We start from the raw sequence: 12,657 nt of genomic DNA, 5'->3' as shown, positions 1-12,657 counted from the left end.
TGTGCAGTCAAGAAGGTCAGTACAATAAAGAGGCTAAGTCTGGATTCAAGTGCTGACCAGACCACTTGGTAAGTGTGGGAATTTGGGCAAATAACTTAATCTTGCGGCACCTCAGTTTCATCTTCTATAAAACAAAGCTAACAAAACAGTATCTGTTTCACAGAGTTATTGGGGAGTGTTTAGCACCTAGCCATCATTCAATAAATAGTACTATTTTAAAAATCAGTCTAGCTGCTGATTTTACCTTGTACTTTTAATGCTGCCGTGCTTTGTTGGTTAAGATAAACCTCTGGGTTTCTGGAAAGTAAAGACCCATGTTCCAAATAGCTTTGTTATACTTGTGTCCAAAATAGTTTCATGTCTCTCTGAAGTTCATGCAAACACATACAGAGAGGACACAGACACCGGCAGACAAGACTGTCCCATTTTATATTCAAATTCAAATTCAAAATACACACGGATGCAAATGACAGAGATTGTCACAAAAACGCACTCAGCCAAGCCCAGAACCCACAGATCCAGGTCCACACTCACGCTTCTGTAACACTCGCCACAAAGATGGATCCATTGCCCCCAGATAGAGATGCTCTCACAAATCCCACTCAAAACCTAGCAGCACGCTGATGTCACAAGCCCCAGTATGGGCTGCTGCCTTGTTTTTACTTCCTTTGTGATGGTTCTGTTTTAGTTGTTTTGTTGTTCTTCGTAGAGTTATCACCTACCCTCTTTTCTGTCTACCCAGCCCCCAAGCTCCCCGCCCCAAGCCTCCATTGCGCATGCGTCCTCATCCTTTTTTTTTCTCTCTCTCCCCCCCCCCCCCCCAATACCAGTCGGCTGTCCCCGGCCCTGGCGGCGGAAGAGATGGAGCAACGTCACGAGCGCCCGGCCCCTTAAGACGCTGCTGGCTGGAGCCGCCTCCCTCCCTGCAACCCGCAGCGGGGATGGAGTAAAGGGAGACCCGTCGACCTGCCCGCGGAGATCAGCGATGGAGTTAAACCAATCTTTGTCCATCCATCTGGAAGCTGAGAAGCCTTTGAGGCGCTATGGGGCGGTGGAGGAGACGGCGTGGAAAGCGGAGGGACTGGGGAGAAGTGAGTATTCGGGCGGGGGGTGGGACAGTTGGGGATCCGTGCGCTGGAGCGGGTGGTCGCGGGAGCGCGGGGTTGGTAGGGAGCGGAGCGAGGGAGGCGCCCCCGCAGCGGGGCTTTCAGCGCTGCGGGGATGCGCTGCGCTGCGACGCTCTCTCCCTCGAACAAAAGCCTCCGGGTTGGGCTTCACCGGGAGGCTCGGGAATCTCCAGGCAGCTGAGCCGGGAGTCTGGGGTGGACTCGGTAGTCCCGGATCCAAGCTCGCAGCCGGTCTTGGAAAGTAGGGTCTTTCCCGCAGCCGAGGGAGGAGGGTCTTTTCTCCACCGGGATGCACTAGGACGCTGGAGCCTTTGGACCATCCTGGAAAGCGCCCACGTCTCTGGAGAGGGGGGAGTGTCCGCTGGGTTTCTGCTTTTGCTTCTCCCCCGGCGTGAGGTTCAGGGCACACCTGAAATTCCCAGCGTTTCTTCTCCTGCCTTCTCCAGGGTCGCGAGTGGGAGGGAAAGGATTAGGGGAAGGTTAACCCTGTGCACGCCCTTCTTTCTCTCTTGACTCAAAGTCTCTGGTTTGGGTACAGTCCTAGAAGGCAGTTCTGAAATGGACAGACTGTATTTGCTACTTCTCTCTACGGTATTTTGGGGTCAACAACATTAACAAATAAACTAAGGATTGTTTGTTTTTAATGAATAGGACGCAGTAGTTGAAACTCCTGCTCTCAAAGTATAGAGGCAGCTGCAGGGGTCCCAGCGTCACCAGCCCTCCCTGCAAACCCCGGGCGCTTAGCAGTCCCCTGCCCTTGCACTGCTTGCTTTAGCTCTGTACCTCCATCCGGGCTGGGAAGGGCCGTCTCGCCCTTCACAAGGACCCTCAGCTTCCTGCCTTGGCGCTGAGCTATGTTGGACCGAAGTATTGTGAATATGCTCTTTTCCTGTCTTCACCTGGTAGAAGATTGTGTGTGTGTGTGCTTTCTCCATACCTGTAATTACAAATTAAGAAGATCTTTTAAGAATGGCTCAACTGTACTCTGGTTTTCATGGGTTCAAGTAGAAATCACAGTCAAATGTCTTAGTTCTGCACCTGGAAACCAGAGTGTGTCCAGCCTCTCTCCTTTTCTTTTCTTTCTCCTTTTAAAATATGGGTCCTTCCTCCCGTTTCATCCTTTCAAAACCCTTTGGCTTTGGTACTTTAACATGACACGAGGGCTGAGGGTCTCTGGTCTTCCTGCAAGCTCAAAATAATACCCACAATGGCTGCCTTTTGTTGATAGATTGCCATGTATTAGGTCTTGCCTGTGCTAAGAACTTTAAATGCATCCTCTCATTCAATCCCTGGAACAGCCTCCTTGAGGGGAATATTATGACTTATGACTCCCCTTACATAGATGGAAAAATTGGGGCTTGCTAGGTGAGGTGATTTAAGTGGCAGAGTCAGGATTTGAACTCAGGTTTGTTGGGCCCCTGCGCCCCTCTCTGCTTTTAACCTGAAGGTGTATTGCTTTCACATTTTCAGGAAGCTTTCTAAATCTGTTGAGAGTCCCAGAACACATTCAGTGATTTTAAGTATGTGGCAGCCTGTTGGTCTCTGGAGTTCACAGTGGCCTTGAAAGACTACTGGGTCTGTGCAGAATAGAAGCCCCGGGTTTGAATCCTGGCTCTGCCCCCTTGCTGACATGTGACTGAATTTATAACTAGTCACTTTTTTTTTAAGCCTCACTCTGCCTCTGTTCTCTGAAAGGGAGATGATAATAATACATACATACCTTATGGCTTAATTGTGAACATTCAATAAGATGATGTAGGTAGAGCTCAAGGTAAGTGCTGAATATATTGGCTGCTTCCATTATTTTGTTACTACATCTGTAGGAAAACCTGTTTTTATCCTTTGCAAAGAATTACATAAATCAACACTATGGACTAAAGCTGCAATGTTGGCCAGGTCCCTAGTAATTCTCTTATGTTTTTTTATGTTCTCACCATTTTATTAGGAAAAATTTCAAGCATACAGAAAAATTGCAGTGAAAACCTGATTTATAGCATTTTTGCTCCTGAAATTTTTGTACTTCTAAGTCTTAGGCTGCAAACTGTTAAAAGCTTGGCGGAAAGGCTTTCTTATCCTCTCTCTTCCAAACCAACAAAGATTCTCACTCTTGCTTCCCATTCAGATGCAAGACCACAGTTTCTGATCTGCTTTTGGTGTGGATCCCCAAATCTTTTTTTTTCTTTCATTTTTACCTATTCAAATTCAAAATCTTCTTAAAGCACTGATCCAGAGTTTCACTTTTTTTTTTTTCAGAGTTTCACTTTTGAATCTAGACTTTTGATCTCTAGACTCTTGTCTGCAGCCTAACTTTTTTTTTTTTTTTAAGTGGCCTTTTTTTTCTTTTTGGACTCTCTCTCAACTCCCAGGGGATCTGTGGATCCATCCCATAACATCTGGGGCCTCCACTTATTTATTAATGAAGTGTGAAAATTAGTACTATTGATTCTGTGGCATAATAATTGTCAAGCCAATGTCACTATGCAGGAAATGCTGGAGAAAAAGAGAGGCCCGTTAAAAAGAAGACACTCTCTGTTTAACTTTTACACATATTTAAATATTTTATGTTAAACACTGAGTAGGAGTTACTTAAAAAGACTTGAAAAGGGGAAAAAGATTGCAAAACTGGTCATTTTCAGTTAAGGTTGTATTAACCATTCTCTTTAATGTTAGCTAGAGTTTCTAGGTAGAAGCTATAAATAGTATAGTAGCTAAGAATGAGAGTTTTGAAATCAGGTGACATGGATCCAAACCAGCTCTAACACCTTGTTGCTTTGTCACCCTGGGAAAATTTCTGAACTGTTCTGGAAGTTAGCTGTCTCATCTATAAAATGGGGATATGTTGGTTTGAACCCTTGGGAACTTGCCAGCTGAAATCTGAAACTGGCCCCATACTCAGAGGGCAAGAAGAGGCCAAAGAAAGAGACAGCCACTCCGGATTGGTAGGTGGCAGGTTTAGCAACAAGGGAACTTACATACGAGGCTTGTCTTGGGTGCCACAAGATCTCTGCACCGGCCCGCCAGAATCTCAACAGTTTACATAGAGGCCTTAATGGGGTTCAGTGGTGTATCCCATCCTGATGGTCTCAACAACATCCTACTCTCTCAAAGCCGCATCCTTGAACTGGCTCCTAGTGCAAGAAGAATGGGTGGAATATGCATTTCAAGGACGGGAGGGGTGAGGAGCCTCCGATGACCCCAGTCCTGCTCAAGAGTCAGCTGGCAGTTCCATCCTCTCAGTGACATCTTCCAACAGGATAGTAAGGACCACTTCAGGCTGTTGGGAGGATTAAATGAGATAATGTATATAATGCATTTAGCACAGTGCTTGACATACAGTAAGCACTCAATCCATGCTGAATGGTTGTCACAATAGGGCAGGGGTCCCCAACCTCGGGCCATGGACCGGTATCAGCCTGTGGCCTGTTAGGAACCAGGCCATACAGCAGGAGGTGAGCAGCGAGCAGGTGAGTGAAGCATCATCTGTATTTACAGACTCTCCCTATCATTGCAGTACCGCCTGAGCTCCGCCTCCTGTCAGATCAGCTGTGGCATTAGGTTCTCATAGGAGCTCGAACCCTACCGTGAACTGCGCATGCGAGGGATCTAGGTTGCGCGCTCCTTATGAGAATCTAATGCCTGATGATCTGAGGTGGAGCTGAGGCTGTGATGCTAGCGCTGGGGAGCGGCTGCAAATACAGATTATCATTAGCAGAGAGGTTTGCCTGCACAGAGACCATAATAAATCAATTGCTTGCAGACTCATATCAAAACCTTATCAGTGAGTGACAAGTGAAAACAAGCTCAGGGCTCCCACTGATTCTGTATTATGGTGAGTTGTATAACTATTTCATTATATATTACAATGTAGTAATAATAGAAATAAAGTGCACAGTAAATGTAATGCCCATGAATCATCCTGAAACCGTCCCCCCACCCCCGGTCCGTGGAAAAATTGTCTTCCACGAAACCGGTCCCTGGTGCCAAAAAAGGTTGGGGACCACAGCAATAGGACATAAGAGGATGGTGCCCAATAGCATTGGAGGAGATTATTCCAGCCTGCCAGTTTTTCCTTGCATGCATTTCTTTGTAAGTTCCAGGTAATGATTGTGTAGATACCACCTTCTTCCTTATGGGAAGGTGTAGGAAACGGCTTTTGCACCCTTGGAAACTACCTAGTATTTTCTCTTTGAGAAAGAGTCTAAGGAATTGCTCCCATCCACTTATTCTTTTTTTTTTTTTTTAATACATTTATTTATTTATTTTTGGCTGCGTTGGGTCTTCATTGCTGTGCACGGGCTTTCTCTAGTTGCGGTGATCAGGGGGCTACTCTTTGTTGTGGTGCACGGGCTTCTTATTGTGGTGGCTTCTCCTTGCGGAGCACGGGCTCTAGGCGTGCGGGCTTCAGTAGTTGTGGCACACGGGCTTCAGTAGTTGTGGCTCGCGGGCTCTAGAGCACAGGCTCAATAGTTGCGGCGCACGGGCTCAGTTGCTCCGTGTCATGTGGGATCTTCCCGGACCAGGGCTCGAACCCATGTCCCCTGCATTGGCAGGTGGATTCTTAACCACTGCGCCACCAGGAAAGCCCTCCCATCCACTTCTGACAACATTTTTCCACTAGAAGTGAGTAGGTTTTTTGTTTTTTTTTACTCAGTTGGAAAATGCATAGTGACATTTCAGTGTGGTTAGATATATAAAAGTATTGCTTTCAACCAACTGTAATTAATTAGGGGAGACACAAAGACAAGGTGCCTTTTGACAAAGCACAGAGCTTTTTAAAAGCACAGTTGTTGGTGGTCATGGCCGTTTCTTGAAAGATTTGAGTGTGCCTTAAAGGATGATCAAGATTTTGGACAGGGGAGGTGGGGGATGGTGGCACAGCGGGTAGGAGATGCCAGGAGAGATAACAGCATTGGCAAAAGCATAGAGGTGGAAATAAATGTGCTTATGAGTAGGAGATTGGAATAAAGTGGAAAGCTCAAACGATAATCTTTCTATAAGCCCAGGAGAGATGACAATTATTTAAAAATCCAAGGGTGTGTGCCGACTGGCAAACAGATCATTAAACTGGCCAATGTTTCAGGTTTAATAAACAGTGTGGAGACTGAAAAATATGAATTGCCGGCAATCTATATTATAGATACTTGGGAAAGAATTTGTGTTACTTTCATCTATTTGATTAAATATGCTAATTTTATTATTTCAGTTTTGTTTTAGTCTTATTTCTCTTTTCTTATTACAGAAGTAGTACATGCACTTTATAAAGAATTCAAACTCATCTGAAATATAAAAATAAAAAGTGAAAAATTACCATAATCTGCTCCCCCTTCCCCATTTATTCATTCAATAAATAGGTATTAACTGCTTTATAAGTGCCAGGCAGTGTTCTAGGGGCTCAGACACAGTGTGGAGCAAGACAGGCAAGGTTCCTGCCTGCATGGAGCTTCTATTCAAGGGGAAAGCAGGAAGTGGGCTGGGAGTGAAGGTGACAGACAATACATAAGCAAATAAATAATGTCGTTCAGATGATGATGTGTTATATGGGAATTAATAGGGGAGGGATATTTCCCGTCCAGTGGTCAGGAAATGCTTTCCTAAGGAGGTGACACTTTGCCATGTAAATGTCAAGGATCCAAGAAGCAAATGCAAAGGGCCTTGGTATGTTAGAGGAAGAGACAGAAGGCCAGGGTGGCTGGAACCGGGAGGGTCAGAGTGGAGAGAGGAGATAAATCAGCAAGGAGCCAGACTGGGTAGGACCTTGTAGGTTGTGATTAAAAAAAAGAAAGTACAGATTTTATTCTTGTTGTAGAAGCTGCTGCTGATTGTCTAGCTTAACTAACATGAGCTGGTTTTTGTTTTTAAAAGGTCACATCGGCTACTAGATGAAGAATCAGACCATGGGGCAAGTGGTGATCGATGTAATCACTGTTCGCTGTAGTCCCAGGGTCCTTCCTAATCAATCCCATTTTGGATAAGTGGTAGGAATTTCCTTAGTGTGAAAGGAGTGACAAGGGTAAAGGCAACATGGACCACCTTTTGGGAGACTGAGCATCGGGTTAAGGTTTAGGAGGTGTGCTAGTCTCTGCAGTCTCCCTGGAGAGGCAGCTGACTGTGTAACTTTATTGCAGGAACCATAATAGCAGGAAGGCAAAGATGATGAATATGATATTATCTTGTATGTCCTTTGAACAAAACCAGTTATTTACATAGCTCTGTTTATTCGGTATTTTAAGTTTCATTTTTGCAAGCGTTTCCTTCTTATATGTCCATTGAAGGAAAAATCAGTTATGCCTATTCTTGGTCTTGGATTAATTATTAAACACTTATTAATAATAATAGTAGTTAGTGAGCCTTAGCTATGAACTCGAGCTTATTAAATTCTAACAACTCTATTAGGTCAGCAGATAATTATTCCCCTTTCATAGATGGGGAAACTGAGGCTTAAGGAGGTTAAGAAAGCTGAAGGCCACGAAGCTAGTGAATGGTAGAGCTGGAGCCTGATTCTAGCTCTCTTTGACTCTAGATATTCCTGGTCAGTGTCTGTTATTCGTGGCACCGCGCCAGATGTTGCAGAGATTAGAGATGAAATAAGACACAGCCCCTACTCTGAAGAAGCTTACAGATTTGAGGAAGGGGAGCACAGATGTGAAGAACATCATGATATATATTATAAACCGGTATAAACAGTATGAAATAGATGCTAAATGAAGGTACAAGTGGGAAACGAGCAGAAAAGAGATTGGCTCTTCCTGGGGGCTCCAGCATGACAGTAGGAGGAGTGTTTGCACTGGACCTGAAGGCTGAGCAGGGTTTCAGTGGGTGAAGAGAGGGGAGAAGGGCATTTCAGGTGAGCTGCCAGCCTCAGGCAAGGAGGTGGAGATCCCAAAGGCCATGCACCACTTTTTTTTTGTTTGTTTCTTTCCCCTTGGAAAGAAACCTTGGGGTCTGTTTCACTCATGTGAATCACCTGTTACCTGGATGATCCTGAGGGCTGGAGATAAGCACAGGTGGAGGCTCTTTATGTGTTGCGCTTCAGAACATCACTCACAAAGCTCCCCCAAGGATGCTTACCATACAATCCACTCATTCCCTAACTATTCACTTACCCAATGGGCTTGAGCCCCTACTATGCGTTAGCTAATGAAGAAGACCCAGACTTCACCATTAAGGAGTTCTCTGGCTGGCTGTGTTCCAATCCTCCCTCTGCTGCTTCCCAACACTGTGATCTTGGACAAGTTGCCTAACTTCCCTGGACCCCACTCTCTTCATCTGTGAAATGGGAATGTACTTAATACCACAGAACTGTACACTTAGAAATGGTTAAGATGGGAATTCCCTGGCGGTCCAGTGGTTAGGACTCAGTGCTCTCATTGCCAGGCGCCCAGGTTCGATCCCTGTTCAGGGAACTAAGGTCCCACAAGCCGTGTGGCACACCCAAAAAAATAAAAATAAAAAAGAAATAAATACAGGTATAATTTATATAATATAATAACAAATATATTGTAGGTCCCAGTGGTCACACCGAGGGATGGTCCTGGGGTCTGGAAGAGAAAAGGACTCTTGAAGTAGGCTGAAAAGGTGAACAATTTCATCACTGAATGAGGGGAACAGCATTCCAGGCAGAGGGAATGGCACACGTGCACATTTTACCCAGGAACTACAGCTGGATCAGTCGTGCTTGCTAGGCTCTTAAAAAGTGAGGGAGACAAGACGGGCAGGAGGTGAGTGCATTTTGGAGTCCAGATAAGTTTGTAGGAGGCTAGACAGGAGAAGGCTCAGCTCCACATTTCCTGCAGGGTCCACGTTGGGTGACCAAGGACTAGACTGCTAGAATTAAGTTTGGGGATTTTTGTTTGTTTGAATGAGTCAGAGTCTGACTTACTGATAGTTATTTTTTAGTTAAAATGCCTTGACATTAAAGGAGCAAAACTAGTGATTTTAAGAGAAGTAGAAGAGAATGATGGTAAGAAATATCATACACTGAACACTTACTATGTGCCTGCTCCAAGCACGTGTTCACATGCATGCTCTAATTTACTCCTTCCAACACACCCTATGATGTGAGGTGCAATGGAGCCATTTATTGCTCTGTTTTACAGATGAGGAAACTGAGACTCAAAGAGATTAAGCAACTTGCCCGATGCCAGTCTGCTAGTAAGTGGCAGAGCTGGAACTTGAACCCAGCACAGGTGACTTCATCCTACTGCCTTTCTTATTTCCTGGGATTAGTAAAACCGCTCTTAATACAGATACAGATAAGGTCGGTTAGACACTTCTCTGGGTTTCTTAGTACTGATTCTGTTCTCTGGCTCATTAATTTCCTTTTCCATTACAAACGCATCCCTTGTAAACTTGAGGACTAGGTCTCACTGCTTCAGAGTGCCTTCAGGGTAAAACTGCGGTGGGAGCTTAAAGACATTTACAGAAATGCAGCAGAAGAATTTTCCTGTTTTGAAAACTTGTAGCTTCCCAGAGAGAGGCCTCCCTGGCGGTGACCAAGAAAGATTTCATGGACAGTCTAGTGTTTGAGAGTGGGAATTCTGCCTGCATTTGAATCATGACTTTAACACTTATTAGCTCTGTGACCTTGGGTTAGTTACTTAACCTCTCTGAATTTCATCTTCTCAGCTATACATAGCTTTTTTGGGGGGGGGGGCCGCACTGTGCAGCATACAGGATCTTTGTTCCCCAGCCAGGGATTGAACCTGCATTGGGAGCGTAGAGTCTTAACAACTGGACCGCCAGGGAAGTCCCTCGTCTTCTCATCTATAAAATGGAGATAGTAAGAAGACCTGCCTCATAGGGTAATGAGGAAGATTCAGTGAGATAATGTGGAAAGCCCTTGCAGAGAATGTGGAAAGCCACAGTCTCCCTAAATGATGGTGATGGTGTTGATGATGATGATGCTGACAGAACAGGATATAAAGTGGACCTTAACTGGGTAGTATTTAAACAATTGGAAAGAAGGAAAAGAGGAAAGTTAAAGTGGGTGGTCTGGCCTCAGGAAAAGTGTGGAGGTGATGATGTGTAAGGAGATTGTTGGAGGCATGCATGAACTTGGCTGCACTGGTGGATTGGGGAAGTCCAGGGTTGATTGATCAGGGCCCCTAGACTTGAGCAGATTAAAAATGACAGGCTGCATGGAGCCACTGCAGGACAAGGGGCAGAGGTAAAGAAAGTAGCATCTTAGGAAGACTTGTCTGGCAGTGGTTGCAGATGGAATGGAAGGGCAGGGACTCCGGGGCGGTGGAGGACCAACCAGGTGTGTTTTGGAATCATCTGATCATGAGTTCACAGGGACTGGCGTCTAAAGCAGTGGCAGTGGGTTGGGAGGAAGGGACTAACCAGACAGACATCTGGAAGGGAAAAAGCATTGGTGGTTGATTACGGAGAGGAAAGAAAGAGGGTCTTCTAAACATAGGCAATGTGACAGGTGGGAAATAACTGTTGTTAGCCTGAGGTCTTCGGAATTTAAATACATCAGTACCAGTGCTGCTTATTCTCACTTTCAGTAGGTTTTAAAGAGGTGCATGGATTATGGGTGTCGGGAGAAGTAATAGTAATGGCCTCTTACCTTTATAGCACTTTCCAGTTTATACTTTTCCTGTGTTTTCTAATTTACTCTTTACAAAAAAGGGCAAAGGGCAGAAGTCGTCATGGCCCTTTGTAAGTGGGGACACAGGTTAAGGACTCACTCCAGGGAAGGGGTGCAGCCAGTATGGACTGAGCAAGGACACAACAGCCCAGGCTGCTTGCACTAGACTAGGGTTTCCAGGGACATATTTATTTGGATAAATCACGAACAACTGCATTATAAGATGGTGACAAGTATGTCTAGATTTCATAAAATGCAAATTGGAAAATAACTATAATACATGACACTAATTATTCAGTTTATTTAAAATTCCCAAACAGGTAAGTCATTCATTCATGTATTTGTCCATTCATCCATTCATTTCCTCATCCATTGAATACATATTTAATGATAGCCTCTTATATGCCAGATATTGTGCTAAGCTCTTGAGAGTACAGTAGCCCTTTGAGTAGGACATCTAAAGTCCCTGCCTTCAGGTGACTTAAGGTCTTTTGGAAAAAATAGAACTACTATATGATCCAGCAATCTCACTTCTGGGAATATATCTGAAGGAAATGGAAACAGGATATCAAAGAGCCCTCTACACCCCCATGCTCACTGCAGCATTATTCACAATAGCCAAGACATGGAAACAACCTAAGTGTCCATCAGCCGATGAATGGATAAAAAAGATGTGCTGTATATATACAATGGAATATCATTCAGCCATGAGAAAGAAGGAAATCCTGCCATTTGTGACAAAATGGATGGAACTTGAAGGCATTTTACTAAGTGACATAAGTTAGAGAGAAAGACAAATAGTGCATGGTATCACACGTGGAATCTAAAAAAAAAAATCAGTCTCATAGAAACAGTAGAAAAGTGGTTGCTACGAGCTGGGGGAGGGGGAAATGGGAAGAGGTTGGTAAAAGGGTACCTACCAGCTTTCAGGTATAAGATGAATGAGGTCTGATAAGAACTTGCTGTATAGCACAGGGAACTCTACTCAATACTCTGTAATGGCCTATATGGGAAAAGTATCTTAAAAGAAAAAAAAAAAGAGTGGACCTATGTATATGTTTAACTGATTCACTTTTCTGTACCCCTGAAACAAACACAACATTGTAAATCAACTATACTCCAATAAAATTTTTTTTTAAAAGATGAGGTCTGAGGATCTAGTATAAAACATGATGACTATAGTTGATAATACTGAATTATATCATTGAAATTTGCAAAGAGAGTAGAACTTAAATGTCCTCACCAAAAAAAATAAACAAATACATAAACGTGTGGTGATAAATGTTTTAACTAACTACACGGTGAGAATCTCTTCACGATGTTTACCTATATCAAATCACCACAATGTACACTTTATTTTTAAAAATTTTTTTAACATCTTTATTGGAGTATAATTGCTTTACAATGGTGTGTTAGTTTCTGCTTTATAACAAAGTGAATCAGTTATACATATACATATGTTCCCATATCTCTTCCCTCTTGCATCTTCCTCCCTCCCACCCTCCCTATCCCACCCCTCTAGGTGGTCACAAAGCACCGAGCTGATCTGCCTGTGCTATGAGGCTGCTTCCCACTAGATATCTACCTTACGTTTGGTAGTGTATATATGTCCATGCCTAACTCTCGCTTTGTCACAGCTTACCCTTCCCCCTCCCCATATCCTCAAGTCCATTCCCTAGTAGGTCTGTGTCTTTATTCCTGTCTTACCCCTAGGTTCTTCATGACATTTTTTTCCTTAAATTCCATATATATGTGTTAGCATACGGTATTTGTCTTTCTCTTTCTGACTTACTTCACTCTGTATGACAGACTCTAGGTCTATCCACCTCATTACAAATAGCTCAATTTCGTTTCTTTTTATGGCTGAGTAATATTCCATTGTATATATGTGCCACATCTTCTTTACCCATTCATCCGAAGATGGGCACTTAGGTTGTT

The 12,657-nt window shown here is 44.0% G+C and overlaps 2 protein-coding genes across 4 annotated transcripts in view; both read left to right on the top strand.

Moving 5' to 3' along the window:
* Positions 1 to 1,032, top strand: part of MPV17L (MPV17 mitochondrial inner membrane protein like) — a gene marked incomplete at its 5' end in the record, with an annotated part of 35,103 nt that extends 34,071 nt beyond the window's left edge. For both annotated transcript variants that reach the window (XM_082857716.1, XM_082857715.1), the window contains one exon: positions 831 to 1,032. In XM_082857716.1, the coding sequence (XP_082713842.1) occupies positions 831 to 950 (120 nt within the window). In that variant the 3' untranslated portion in view covers positions 951 to 1,032. The remainder of the gene's footprint in view (positions 1 to 830) is intronic.
* The window catches only part of BMERB1 (bMERB domain containing 1), a 135,724-nt gene continuing 123,986 nt past the window's right edge, over positions 920 to 12,657 (top strand). For both annotated transcript variants that reach the window (XM_082857712.1, XM_082857711.1), the window contains exon 1: positions 920 to 1,091. In XM_082857712.1, the coding sequence (XP_082713838.1) occupies positions 986 to 1,091 (106 nt within the window). In that variant the 5' untranslated portion in view covers positions 920 to 985. The remainder of the gene's footprint in view (positions 1,092 to 12,657) is intronic.

The sequence above is a fragment of the Leucopleurus acutus genome, assembly GCF_964270905.1.
Source record: "Leucopleurus acutus genome assembly, chromosome: 16".
Lineage (NCBI taxonomy): Eukaryota > Metazoa > Chordata > Mammalia > Artiodactyla > Delphinidae > Leucopleurus > Leucopleurus acutus.
This window is presented reverse-complemented; position numbering and strand designations above follow the sequence as displayed.